The sequence below is a fragment of the Aythya ferina genome (genome assembly GCF_964211825.1).
Source record: "Aythya ferina genome assembly, chromosome: 18".
In the NCBI taxonomy this organism is placed as follows: Eukaryota; Metazoa; Chordata; class Aves; order Anseriformes; family Anatidae; genus Aythya; species Aythya ferina.
The window spans coordinates 3,758,019-3,770,798 of record NC_140317.1 but is presented as its reverse complement, the minus strand read 5'-3'; the positions used below and the strand labels follow the sequence as shown (position 1 = coordinate 3,770,798).

The following is a 12,780-nucleotide window of genomic DNA, read 5'->3' as shown; positions in this document are numbered from 1 at the left end:
GCCCATGGTACACCCGAGGTCTGTTGCTGACAAAGAGCCATTTGTCTGACTCATTCTGGACGGAGTTTTTAGTGCAGTTATTTAACCTGACCTGCCCTGCCCGACTCAGCGCGCTCTCCTTGGCAGGGAAGATGGCTCAAAGAAGAGGTGGGGAGGATAACTCATGGGGTGTTTCCCCACTGTAAGGGCAGCTGTAATGGCTAATTGGAGACCAGAAATGATTTGTTCCAGTTAGGAAGTATCAGATAATAGCTTGCAGATCCGCACAGGGCTGTTGTTATCGGAGACTGGTAGGCTCTGGAAATTTTAGTGCCGCTTTGGCAGTATTTTTAGGGCCTGGGAGTCGGAGTTTTCCAATTTTAGTTCAGTTAAATAAATTGGCACTATGAATAATATCACAACCAGGCGTAGGAACCAAGTGCGTATCGTGGTATTTTAAACAAGTCTTTCCCAGGGACTTTGTTGTAGCAGAAGCTGCGTGCAGCGATCAGTTGAAGAGCAGCTCTGCTTCCAGCTGGGGTCAAAGTTACAGGGCCTCGGGCTCCTCGACACCGGCTGGGTGGGGGTGGATTTTGTTCTCCAGGACAGCATTTGCAGAACCTGACAGCATCACGCTCCTTTCTTTGACTTCTGTGGGTTCCTGACACCAGGCTGTCCTGATCCAGAGCCCCTAGGGTCGAGGCCTTGGGGGAAACACAGGGAAAGCGGCCTGGTGCTGGAGGGGTGCAGCAGCTCCATTTGGGCAGCTGTAGGGTCTGGGTTTAGGGTCTGGGATGATCGGGGACATGGTGACGAGCACCCCACGGTCCCCAAACCCCCTGCCCCCAGCCCCACACTGGGGCTCCCTCTGCTCTCACCCCCCCCTCTGGGAGCCCCCTTGGCCCCTTCCCTGGCTCTCCCCAAGCTGGGGTGCACCCAGCACTGCCTGGAGGGGACAGGATAAATGCTCGCCCTTCTCCCATCGCCCAGCCCGGCCCAGGGATGTGCTGGTCCCTGCTCTCACGGGACAGCCCCGCTTGGCCCCCAGGCAGCCACCAGAGCCCGGGTGCTGCTGCGCTCCCGCGGTTGCTCCGGCACCACCGAGCTCCCTGCCTGGCATCCCTGGTGCCCAGGCAACGCCGAGCCCGGGCAAAACCTTCACCCTGGCAACCCAAAACAAGGTTGGGTCTGTCCCCGAGCCCCCCCACGTGAGAACCGGCCCCCAGGCTGCTCGGATGAGGAGAAGAGGCGATGCACAGCCCAGGGCTGCGGGCAGGAGATGCTCCCGGAGCCCACCAGGTGCCCCCCAGGCCTGCCCCTGTCCCCCCAGGGGTGTTCTCAACCTGCAGCACACATCAACCCCCCTGTGCCCAAAGGGGTTCACAGCTCAGATGCTTATTTTAGTCCAACTGCAAAGCTGGTGATTTTTCAGGAAACCCACACAAAACGGAGGCTCCCAGGATTGCCCCAGCCACACTCCTAGTCCAGGATCCAGCCCCAAGCTACCTTGCAGCACCCCGGAGGGGTCCCAAGGGGGGTCCCAGCCTTGGAGGCGCTGGCTGGCACAAATGGGGCGCCTCCTGAAGACCCCATCCCCTTCCCAGAGCGGTCACTGCTGAGCCCCCCCGTGCCCTCCCGCTGCAGGAGGGCTTAGCTCCAACCCGGTAAGCTGCACAGGGCTTAAAAATAGCCCCGGGACACCAGCCCAGCACCCCCACCTGCAGCCTCCATCCTCTCGAGGAAGGGGTCAGCCCCCCACCCAGGGAATCCCCCCAAAGTCCCACCCCGGACAAGCAGCCCCCTGCCCTCCTCCAGCCTGTATGGGGGCTCAGGGGCACCCCAAACCCCACTGGAGGGGCTGGGGGCAGTTTGGGGCTGCCCCCCTCCCACCCAGCTGGCAGCCACATCCCTCAGGACAGATTAGAGCAGGGCAGCCTGGCACTGCCCCCCCTCTGTGGGATTTAAACCCATTAATCCCACTGAGGCATTAACCCATGCTGGAACCAGCCCCATCCGTCCCAATCCCCCCAGCCCAGCACCCAAACTGGGCCCAGTGTGGGCCCATCACAGCCTAACCCCCCAGCAGGGGGAGGTTAAATCAGAAAACCAGGCTGTGCCAAAGCAGCTCGGAGGGGCTCCACGGCTGGAAATTTAAAATAAAATCCACAAAGGCATCCAAAGCATAACCATTCCCCAAATAGACAGCCCCAGCCCGGTTGTAGGACCCCCAAGGCACAAGCACCACCCCAAGGGGACACGGGGACCCCCATGGCACCAAGTCCTGGGGCCGGGGACACGCAGCTCCGGAAGGATTTGTCCTGCAGCTGGGCTCGTGAAGTCAGGAAGATTTATTCCAGTCAACAGAATTTCTCTCGAGCTCGACAGCACGGCACCCGACCGCGAAACATGGAAACAAAATGTCCACAGGAAGAATTTCCACAAAATACGTTTTTTTTAAAAAAAAAAAAACAACAAAACAAACGGTGTGATTGGAAAACCTCTTATTTGGGAAAAAAAAAAGACAGGCTATTGAGAACCCTTTAAATTAAACAGTGTAAGATGCAAACCCCGATCGTCTCTGCCTCCAGGAGGGAGCAGTAGCACAGGAGGTGATTATTGCTTGCTCCAGACACCCTCTTTTCTCCCAAAACAGCCCCGGGGCAAGGTGCCATGGGATGTCCCTGTCCCTGTGGGGGTCCGGGGCGAAGGGACAGGGTCATGGTGGACGGACACTGCCAGGCAGGGGGGAAGAGCACCGACCTGGGAGGAATCGTGTGGTCGGGGGCTGGGCAGAGGTCACCAAAAGCCTCGGGTTTGGAAGAAAAAAAGGGAGATTTGGGAGGGGGGGCAGGAGATTTGGGGGTTGGGGTGGGAGAAGAGCTGGTAGAGGGGACCAGAAGCGTTGGGCATCGAACCTGGCCACCTCAAGTCACCGACCCCCCAAAATCTCCCCTTTATGCCTAGCCACGGGCACAGGACTTCAAGCCGGGGCTGGGGGAGCACCCAGGGGCCAGGCTGGAAGCGGGGGGCACCCCCAGCACCCCTCCGCTCACCCTCCTGGGGACAGTCACCGGCCACCAAACCCCGTCCTCCACGGCGGGGTGGCAGGGACGAGAGGGACGAAGGAGAGGCCGGGGAGAGAAAAGGGGGGGACAGGAGCCCTGGCCCCCGCCCCGAGGCGGTTTCACAGGTTGCTGAACAGTTCGTTTTTCTTGCTCCAGTCCATCTGGGGCGCCCGCTTGCTGGTGCGCTTCTGGTGGGCCCGCTCCTTGGCCACGGCCAGCGGGATGTCGAGGTCCAGGAGGGAGCCGGACGCCGAGCTGCGCTTGTCCCCCTCCGGCACGCCGGGCTGCGGGGCGAGAGGACGCTCAGTGCCACGGTGGGGGGCTTCTCACCCCAGTCCCCCCCCTCTCTTTTTCCTGCTCCCATCCCTACCTCGCTGCGGGTCTCGCTGCCGTCGGGCGACGTGGCCAGCACGGGGCTGGGGGACCTCTCAGACGCCGAGTTGGAGCGCAGCTCCTCGCTGTTCTCCTGGGGGGAGCAGAGTGAGAGTGAAGAGGGTGAAGAGGTGGGAATGGGGTTTGGGAATCGCCCCCGGGGCTGCTGCAGGTCCTGGGGGTGGAGGGGAGCTGACTGAAATCCTTCCTCCCAGCTCGTAATCCGCTGAGAGCTCCAGCATAATAAATACCTCCAGTGCTGCCTGAGTGGGGCTGGGAGGATTAAAGGCTGGCCTGGCTGCAGGAGGAGGAGGAGGAGGAGGAAGGCTGCAGGACTGGCTGCACAAGGGCCCCTGGCCACGCAGCATCGTGAGGACGGACACGAGGCATCGCAGACACCTCCGTGATGCTCAGCCCCACAGGAGACCCTGTCCCTGGGGGGCACCAGCAGTCCCTGGGGGCATCACCCACCCACGGGCAGAGGGTGGAGGGACTCCTAAACCGTGCCCAGAGCTTGGTAAAAGAGTTTGTTTTTAATTTAAAAATTAAATACATGAAAACCACTCTTACCTTCTCTATATCACCGTTGGCAACAGGTTCTGGCAGGGGACCTGTGGGGAGAGGACACGGGTCCTGATGGATGGGCTCGCCCTGCCCTCTCCCACCCTGCCCTGTGCCACCCCTTGCACCCAGCCCCGAACCCTTGAGCTCCCCTCACCCCCAAATTCTGCCCGTGGGGAAGGGAGGGGGCCAAGGCCAAGCAGAGGAGAGCGAAGAGCACCCGCGTGCCCTCCCTGAGCCATAAAACCTGTCAAAGAGTAACCGGCAGGGCCATAAACCCTCCTCCCTGCACGCCCCACAGCCACGTGCCTCGCACGAGGCCTTTATCTGGGCATGGAGCTGGCACAACGGGGCTGCTCTGAACAAAATCCCCTCTCCCAGAGCTCGGGGGCCACCCCCAAGCAGATCCCCAGGGCCTGGGGACGAGGTGACCCCGCAGCGCTGGCACCGGACCCACCTGTCAGGTGCGCCTCTGAGGGCACCACCTTGCACTTCTTGAAGAACTCATCCGTGAGGACGTCCACCACCAGCAGCTTGGTCTCGTCGCCGCCCTCCTTGATGGCAGCCACCACGCTCGCGTGCTGCTTGCCCTCCACCGAGACCCCGTTCACCTGCGGGTGTCAGCGCGCCGTCACCGCGGGGCAGCAGGGACACCGCTCCTCCCGGCACCGCGCACGGCCCCGCCACAGCCCCCCACCGACCTCCGGGGCTGTGTGGGGATTAGTGGGCAGGAAAACCTCATTAAAAGCAGATTTTCTTGGAGTGATTAGCACGGGATTGCACCGGCCGTGCTGGCAGGAGCGCGGGGCACGTGCCGGGATGGGGCTCCTCCAGGTGGTCCCCAAGGAGCCCAAAGCTTCGTCCCCACCCTGGTCACCGAGCACAGCCCAGGACCCACGGGGTGCACTGATGCCCTCCCCAGCCCGTCCCACCCGGGGACAGCCCAGGGAGAGCCGTGCCCCGTGTGGGTGACGGTGACAACCTGGGTGACGGCAGCTTATCTCCCAGGGGGTGAATCAGGGCTCGGCTGCACCCCTGGGTGGGAACGGCTCTGCCCTGAGTCACCGTGCCCCAAAAGGGCAGCTCCCGGGCACCGCCACGCTGAGCGGCCCCATCAGTGACATCCCGAGTTTTGGGGAGCCCCATCCTGAGTTTCGGGGAGCCCAGGCAGCCCCCACCCCGTCACCCACCTCGACGATGCGGTCCTGGGGACGCAGCCCCGCTGCATCGGCCGGCGAGTCGGGGTCGACGGCGCGGATGTACTGCCCCGGGCGGCTCTTGTCGCTGTGCAGGTTGAAGCCGTAGCCATTGGGGCCCTTCTTGATGTGGCACAGCCGGGGACGCAGCTCCTGTGAGGGGACAGCGAGGGGACAGCTGCAGGACGGCTGCTCCCAGCCCCTTTCCTCTGTGGGCTTGGCCACAGACCTGCACCCACAGCCGGGACACCGGGTCCTGGAACACCCCATGAACCCTGGCCCTCGTTAATTGGGCGCAGGGCACGCTAATTGCGGTGAAATATTATGGCAGGCTGTTATTACGTGCGTCCTGAGACCAGGCCCTTCCTTTTGGGATCAGGCTTGCAATCGCCAGTTGCAGGTGGAAGAGGAAGCAGTTTGGGCTGGTGGCAGGCACCCACATCCCACCCCACCCAGGAACCTGCGGGGACCCTCCCCGTTCCCCCAGCACCCCGCAAGGAAGGGACACGTGGAGCCGCTGCTCCCCGGGGACAGGGAGCAGGACCCACAGCACCCCAATGCCCGGCCACGACCCTCAGCGATTGCAAAACCCCAAACCTGCCAGACTGGGGTGCTGACACGTGGGACCTTCACCTGCCCGGGAGGCACCACGCAGCCCGCCCACGATGCGCCCCGACCTGCCCTGTCCCGGGGAAACCGAGCAGGGCAGCCACCCGCTCCCAGATAAAACCCTTTAAGGGTGGGGGTCCCTACTGCTAACCCCAAGCAAGAGGGAAATAGGAACAGCCCAGCAGGGTGGTGTACGTGAGCTGCACTCGCTGCCCAGCTGAGACAACTTTTATAGATTTACACGGAGAGGCTTAAGCCATATTTATATTAAATACGTAAAAGTTGCCTGTGGTTGCCGATAATCTTGATCGTTACCTCCCGATCTTGGGTAGGGATTCCCCGGCAGCCGAGCCGTGCTTGAGTCCCCACAGCATTCCCCACTAGGGCTTTTATTGCTCGTTAACACCATCTCTTGTCCTCTGGCACCCGTAACACCCCAGGGACGTGTGTGCACAGCAGGAATTCCCCGACACATTTGCCCCGTGCTGCCCTGAACCCGGCGCATCCACATCACGCCGCGAAGCTCCCCTTGCTAACCTCAGTCCTTGGGGCCAGCACCAAGGACGGTCACGGGGAGCCGCAGCCCGTGCGGGTGACACATTTACGACGGGCACCGGATCAGCCCAGCCTGGGTGACAGCCCTGCTGCCGCGATAACCCCGCTCCTCTTGCACAACGCCTTCCTGCGGGGCCAAGGCTGGCTGCCACGGCTCGCCAACGCCCAGCCAGGCCCGTGGGGGACCGAAGGTGACAGGGACCGTGCCAGCAGCCAGAAGGAGCCAGCGGTGCCCGCATCCTGCCCCAGCCACGGGAGCCCGTGGTGATGCTCGCAGCCCCCCCAGAGCGGGTGGGATTGCAGCACCCAGCCCTGGGGGGGGGGTCCTTGTCCCAAAAGCATGAGGTAGAGGAAGCGGTGATGCTGCGTGTCCCTGCCACCGCCTGTGTTTGGGATTCGCTGCCCTTGGCAGAGCCGCGGGGTTGCTCCACGCCGATAGCTCGGGACAAAGCCCGAGGGAGCACCCTGCGAGCGGGCACTGGCAGCGCGCCCGGGAGAGGAGGAGGAGGAGGAGGAGGATTTGGAGAGCAGAGCGTTGGCACCTCGGGGCAGGGGGATGCAGCTGCTCAGCTCCACCGGCGAGGCACCGAGCCCTAAAATGCAGCCAGGAAAGGCAGGAGCAGCTGGGGACAAGGGCGAGAGGGTTTGGGGTGGGCACCCAGGGTGTGGGGCAGGATCCTGCAGTGCGACTGCACGAGGAGCTGGGCAGGAGGATAATGGAAATGGCCCTAATTTCTCTAAGCTGCCTTGCCCTCGAGCGCCGGCAGCCCTTGTGCTGCACTCGGGGGTGGATTAGCCGCACAGCCTCATCACGAGCTCTCCTGCACCTCCCGCGGGGATGGCGCTGGGTGAAGCCGGGCTCAGCACGGGACACGCGGCCATCAGGGTCCCATCCACGGCCACAGGGGGGTCCCCAGGCAGGGCACAACCCCCCTGTGCCAAAAGGACACCCGCATTGCTCCAAGAGCCTGCGTGGGACTGGAGCACCCTGCCCCGGGGAGGGGATTTGGGGCTGGTTCTCCCCATCCTAGGGGGATGGAGAACCCAAACAGCCGCCGTGCTCGCGGCCTGCTGACAGATCTCAGGGCAGCTTTTGAAGGCCCAGCTTCCAGGAAGCTCCCTGCAGCCCTGCGAGAAGCACCGAGCCCGTAGGCGGCCCCGAGCAGCTGCGTTTTGGGGTTACTCAGAGAGAAACACGCCGGCTCTGAGGACGCCCAGGCCAGCAAATTCACACGGGTCCTGAAATCTGGCACATACATTCGGGCCTCATACAAAGGGGATGCAAAGCAGCCTCTTGCAGCATCCCCGTCACGTAGCGCTGGACTGGAGCTGCTTTTCATGCAGCCCACTCCTGCTCCCAAACGCTGCTGGCTCGGGAGGAAATTTCATTCATTTCCTCGTTCAACTCCAGCTACCCCAGCGCAATGCTCCCAGCTGGGAACTGCCCCTCTCTCCACCCCCAGGACCCCAAAAACCCAGCTCCGGGAGGCTCAGCTCGGTTTCCCAGGGGGAAGCAAGCACTAAATTTAGTAATTGAGGACTGAATCTGCAAGAGGGAGGCTGAAGGCGCCGGGCAGGGTTGGCACTCGGCAGCAGGAGCCTTGCCCTGGTGGCAGCAGCCCCAGCCCGCGCCAGGGCAGCGGTTGGCAGCCACCGGAGCTCCACGAGCACGAAACTTTCTCAAGACGCTCCCCAGGCAGCTGGAGCCTCCGGAAACCCAGACGGGGGGAGGACACGGCGAGCTGCCACCGCCCCCAGCCCAGCACTGGGGACGGTTCCCTGCCCTACAGAGGGGCCAGACCCCAAGTTCAGCCACCTGGCACCGGCCCCGGCCATGCAAAACCGCCCTCGGCCCGGCGTGGGTGCGCTGCTGCCGGCTCCCAGCCCCTCGTGGGTGTCCCTGGATCCCTTTTGTAGGGGTGCAGCTGCCTTCAGCCCGCACCCAGCTGCAGGGCAGGGAGCTGTGGGGGTGGCCCCTGCTATGGGGGGAGCCGGGGGGTCGCGGAGGGCAAGCGGGGACAGCTCCTGCCCCGACACGGGAGGGTTTAAATCCTCGGGGGGAGAGCGGTGCCGTGCAGGAAGCCTGACAGCCAGCTCTCCTGGCAGCGAGCGTCTCCGGGCTTGCTAAGCAAATAAAGGCAAGTCCAGCCCAACAAAGCAAACAGGACTCTGACACATGCAAACCTCCCGCTCCCCGCCGGGACCGGCGCTGGGAGAATCCCCACGGCTGCCGCGGGGAAGGGCAGGGCTCGGGGGCCGCGGGACAGGCACACGGCGTGCCCGGCGTCCCACGGGGCAGCTTCCCAGCACGGCCGGGAGCAGGGCGAGCGCCCAACCGAGGCAACGTCTCCAAAGCTTTGTTTTTTCCCCAACTTGGGGCCAGGCCCTGCCCTCCCCCCAGCCACAGGGTTTTTCCTGCTACCTGTTGAGAAACCGTCTGGGGCTGCGGGCAGGCGAGCAGCAGTGTCAGCCGCTGTCACCAGCGCCACCGACTTCCTGCTCTCGTGCAGAGAGAAACCGTCGGTGCTAATGGTGCACCCTGAGCTCACCCCAAGCCTTTGGGTACCCTGAGTTGACCCCAAGCCTTCGGGCACCTCCAGGATCACGTAGCCAACCTGCTTCTCTGGCCGATGGTGCTGGGGTCTCATATCCGTGGGGAGCTGCACGTCCTCAAAGCGCCCTCAGCCCCACGAGCAGGGCAGGGAGCTCACCCAAGCAGCGTTAGATAAGGCCCTTTTATTTTTTTCCAGCTCGCGGAGGGATGTCTGGGCTGAAGGCATGCACAGAAGGTCTTGCTAGCCCGGGGGGAGCGCTGGCACCGCGACATATGGGAGGCGGGCACGCGCCCCCTGCACGGGGAGGGAGCACAGCCTGGCCGGGAGGATGCTGCAGGAGCAGAGGCCACGTGTTCCTACCCAGAGCATCCTGCCCCACTCCCCCAGACGGGAGAGATTTGTACCCCCACGGCCACCAGACCCCCATCGCCAGGCAAGGGGGTGCCGGAGGGGTGCCTTAGCCAGGCAGGGACCAGACGGGTGTCCCAGCGTGTGCCAGCGGGGCTGGGGGAACACGCAGCTGGCACCGAGCTAAAGTCCAACGGGAGACACGACGAGCAAAAACACCTGATCCTCAGCAAAACCCCGCAGGACGACAGCTCTGCCAGGCACCAAAGTCCATCCGGGACCAACCCTGCGTTGGTGCCCGTCCCAGAGCCGCAGCAAAGCGCCGTGCTGGCACCGGGGGTAGCGGGGAGGTCAGGCACCTGCGTCAGTCCCCGGGACTGTCCCCAGCTTGGGGACACCACACTGGCCCTGCCCGCTTCCCTGGAAGCCCATCCCCATCTGTGTTGGGACAACAAACACTCATTTTCACCGGGTAAACAAGAAGCTGTATTATCTTCGGCAGCCCCGAGCGTCTCTTAGAAACCGCTGCGGGCAGGAAAGGTCAGAAATTTCTCAATTCCTCACCTCTACATCGCTTTGTTTGTGCAACCGCTGACTCCTACGCGCTGTTAGGGCCGACATTCCTGACCTGCTGTCCGTCCCCCGGGACCCACCGACCCCGCTCCAGGCTCCCCCATCCCTGCCGTGCACAGAGACCCGGCACGCTCAGGGCACGAGTGGCTGCTGCCAGCTCCTGGAGCCACAGCCCCAAATCTTCGCTCGACCGAGGCTTTTTGCTGCTTTTTGGAGCTGTTCAATACCAAAAAAAAAAACCTCATAGCAGCCCGGGCTGGGGCTCCCCGGTGCTTTGAAGGCAAAAACACACAGCGGGGCCGGATGCTGCTGGCGGGGCGGGGGGAGCAGAGCTGCTCAGCCCCCGTGCAAACACCGTGGGCAGCAGCAAAGCGAAACCCTGCTTCCAAACCACAGCCCCGCAGGGGTCAGAGGGCGGCGGGATGGAGCCAGCAGCTCCCCAGGTGCCGCTGTGCCCACTCGAGGTCCTCAGCCTCACGCCCCCGCAGCTTCCCGGGGGGGTTTGACCCCGTTTTGCTCATCCCCCAGCACGGGGATGGGGCGGGCAGGGAGCCCACGATGGGGCTGCTCCTGCTGAGGGTGCAGAGCCCGGTGAACCCTAAACACCCCCAAAACGCCTTCAACACCCCAAAATCGACCAGCAGCGAGCACAAACCAAGACAGCACGCAGCAGCCCTGGCTGGCTGCCTCCTTCGGCGGCCGGGCCGGGGCTGTTGGCGGTGTAAGCGCCTTGCAAACCAGCAAACAAAGGACGAAGCCGGCAGCCGAGCGGTGCACCGAGGCCGGCCGGGCGGCAGCGCTCCCCGCCGGGCACCGCGGCACCACCGGCCCGGGGGGGGGGCGAGAAAATTTCTCTAAGGGTGTAAAACGCCGCTTGCTCCCCCCCTTCTACCCCTTGCCCCCCAAATTACCCGCTCGCTGCCGCCGCTGCTCCTCTCCTGCAGCGCGGGCTCCGCCGTCGGGGGGTCCCGCTGAGCCTCGCCGCCGTCGGGGGGGCTCGGGGGCTTGTGCGGGGGCTCCTCGGGCTGCTGCGGCTGCACGACGAGGAGCCGCACGGAGCCGGAGGCGGCCCGGATCCGCTCCACCACCTGCTGGTGGCTCTCCCGCTCCACGTTCGCCCCGTCCACCTCCAGCAGGCGGTCCCCGGCGAGCAGCCCGGAGCGCTCGGCCGGCGAGCCGGCTTCCACCAGGCGGATGAACTGGCCCGGCTTGCCCTTCTCGCCGTGCAGGTGGAAGCCGTAACCGTCCGGGCCCTTCTCCAGGCAGCAGAGCCGCGGAGCCGCCGCCACCGCGGGCCCCGTCGGGGCGCTGCTCATGGCGCCGCCTGCACCGCGCCCGCTCTGCGCCGCCCCGCGCCCCGCCGACGGCTTTTATAGCGAGGGGCGGGGCCGCCGGGGGGCGGCGGCCAATCGGAGGGAGAGGGGGGCGTGGCCTCCGCCCGGCTAGGAAAGAAGGAGGGCGGGGATATGGAAATAAAGCGCGGGTGGGCGGGGCTATGGAAATGAGGCCCCGCCCCCGTGGCGCGCCCCGACCCCGAGGGCGCGGGGGTTGGGGGGCGCCCAGGGTCCCTTTGGGGTCGCCCCCGACCCCGTCTGCAGCCCCACTGCCCTGTGGAGTCGCCCCCTGACCCCCGTGGGGGTGCCCCCAGGTCCCTGTGGGGTCACCCCAGTTCCCCACTGCAGCCCTGCTGCCCCGTGGGGTCATCCCCTGACCCCCATGGGGTTGCCCGCGACCCCCCTGTTTAGCCCCATTCCCCCGTGCGGGCGCCCCCAGTTCCCTGTGGGGTCACCCCTTCCCCCTGCTGCAGCCTCAGTCCCCCATAGGGTCCCCCCTGCTCCCCCGTGGGGTTCCCTCCAACCCCCTCTGCCAACCCTTTGCCCCATGGGGCCACCCCCAGTGTCCCCTGGGGCCACCCCAGCTCCCCACTGCAGCCCCGCTTCCCGCGTGGGGTCACCCCCGGCCCCCCATGGGGTTGCCCCTGCCCCCTGCTGCAGCCCTGCTCCCCTATGGGGCCACCCCAACTCCCCTGTGGGATCACCCCTAAACCCCTCTGCAGCTCTGCTCCCCTGTGGGGTCACCCCCAGCCCCCAGTGGGGTTTTGCAGGGTGCGCGGGGTGCAGAGAAGTGAAAGGAGCAGAGAGAAGCTGCCCGGCACGGGAAAGGGGAAAAGCTGCAGGGGGGGGCCGCTCTCGCTGGTGACCCGCTGGGTGCTGGGAATGGGAGCGCAGCCCCCGAACCGTCCCCAAACCCTGCTCAGCACCCAGCTCCGCTGGCACGGGGCGCTCCCCGGCTGGATGACCCCCGGGGCTCGGCTGTGCCACGGCCCTGCCCTGCTCCGCGCCCTCCTGGAAAGCAGAAGCGGCCCCAGGAGGCTGTGGAAGTGGGGAGCGCCGGCTTTGGGGTCAGCCTGGGCTGCGGGGGCAGGTCTCACTGCCGGGCTCCGCAGCCTCAGCTGGAGTTCAGCCCGGCCAAAGGTCCTCGGGGCCACTTAATTAAGCATAGTTAATTGAGCCCCAGCCAGCTGGGGAGGATGGGAGGCTCTGCTCCGGCCTCGTGGGGCTGCAGAGGGCTGGGAAGCGCCGGGGGAAGGCAACGACCCCGGGAGGGATGAGGAGCAGGGGGGGCCGCCCGTCTCCTCGCCCCGCTGAGCATCACCCCGCTGCCGCTCGGCCCTGAGAACGGCAGCCGGGAGGAATCCCACGGTGGGCAGCAGAGGAGGAAACCAGCGGGAGAAAACCAGGCCAAGCGCCCTGTGTGCCCGGCCGGCCTCGGCACGGCCCCGCAGCGCGGGGGCTGCGAGCAGCAAACCCCCCCCCGGCTGTCCTCATCCGAGGCGGGGAGCAGCGGGCGCGCTTTTCGGGGAACGCTCCTCGAATTCAGGAAACAAAACCCGGCCCTGGCAGGGCTGCTGTGAGCCTGGAGCCCTGATAAGGAGGGGAGGAAACAGCCGGCACCGCGCTCGGGTCC

The 12,780-nt window shown here is 65.0% G+C and overlaps 1 protein-coding gene across 1 annotated transcript; it reads right to left on the bottom strand.

Annotated features, from left to right (window-relative positions):
* Positions 1-2,312: 2,312 nt before the first annotated feature.
* NHERF1 (NHERF family PDZ scaffold protein 1) lies at positions 2,313-11,142 on the bottom strand. Its single transcript, XM_084491834.1, has 6 exons — positions 10,725-11,142; positions 5,168-5,326; positions 4,435-4,588; positions 3,987-4,027; positions 3,415-3,510; positions 2,313-3,328 (listed from the first exon to the last, which is right to left on the bottom strand). The coding sequence occupies exons 1-6, from the start codon at positions 11,127-11,129 to the stop codon at positions 3,164-3,166; spliced, it is 1,020 nt and encodes a 339-aa protein (XP_084347960.1). The 5' UTR covers positions 11,130-11,142; the 3' UTR covers positions 2,313-3,163.
* Between the last annotated feature and the right edge of the window lie 1,638 nt (positions 11,143-12,780).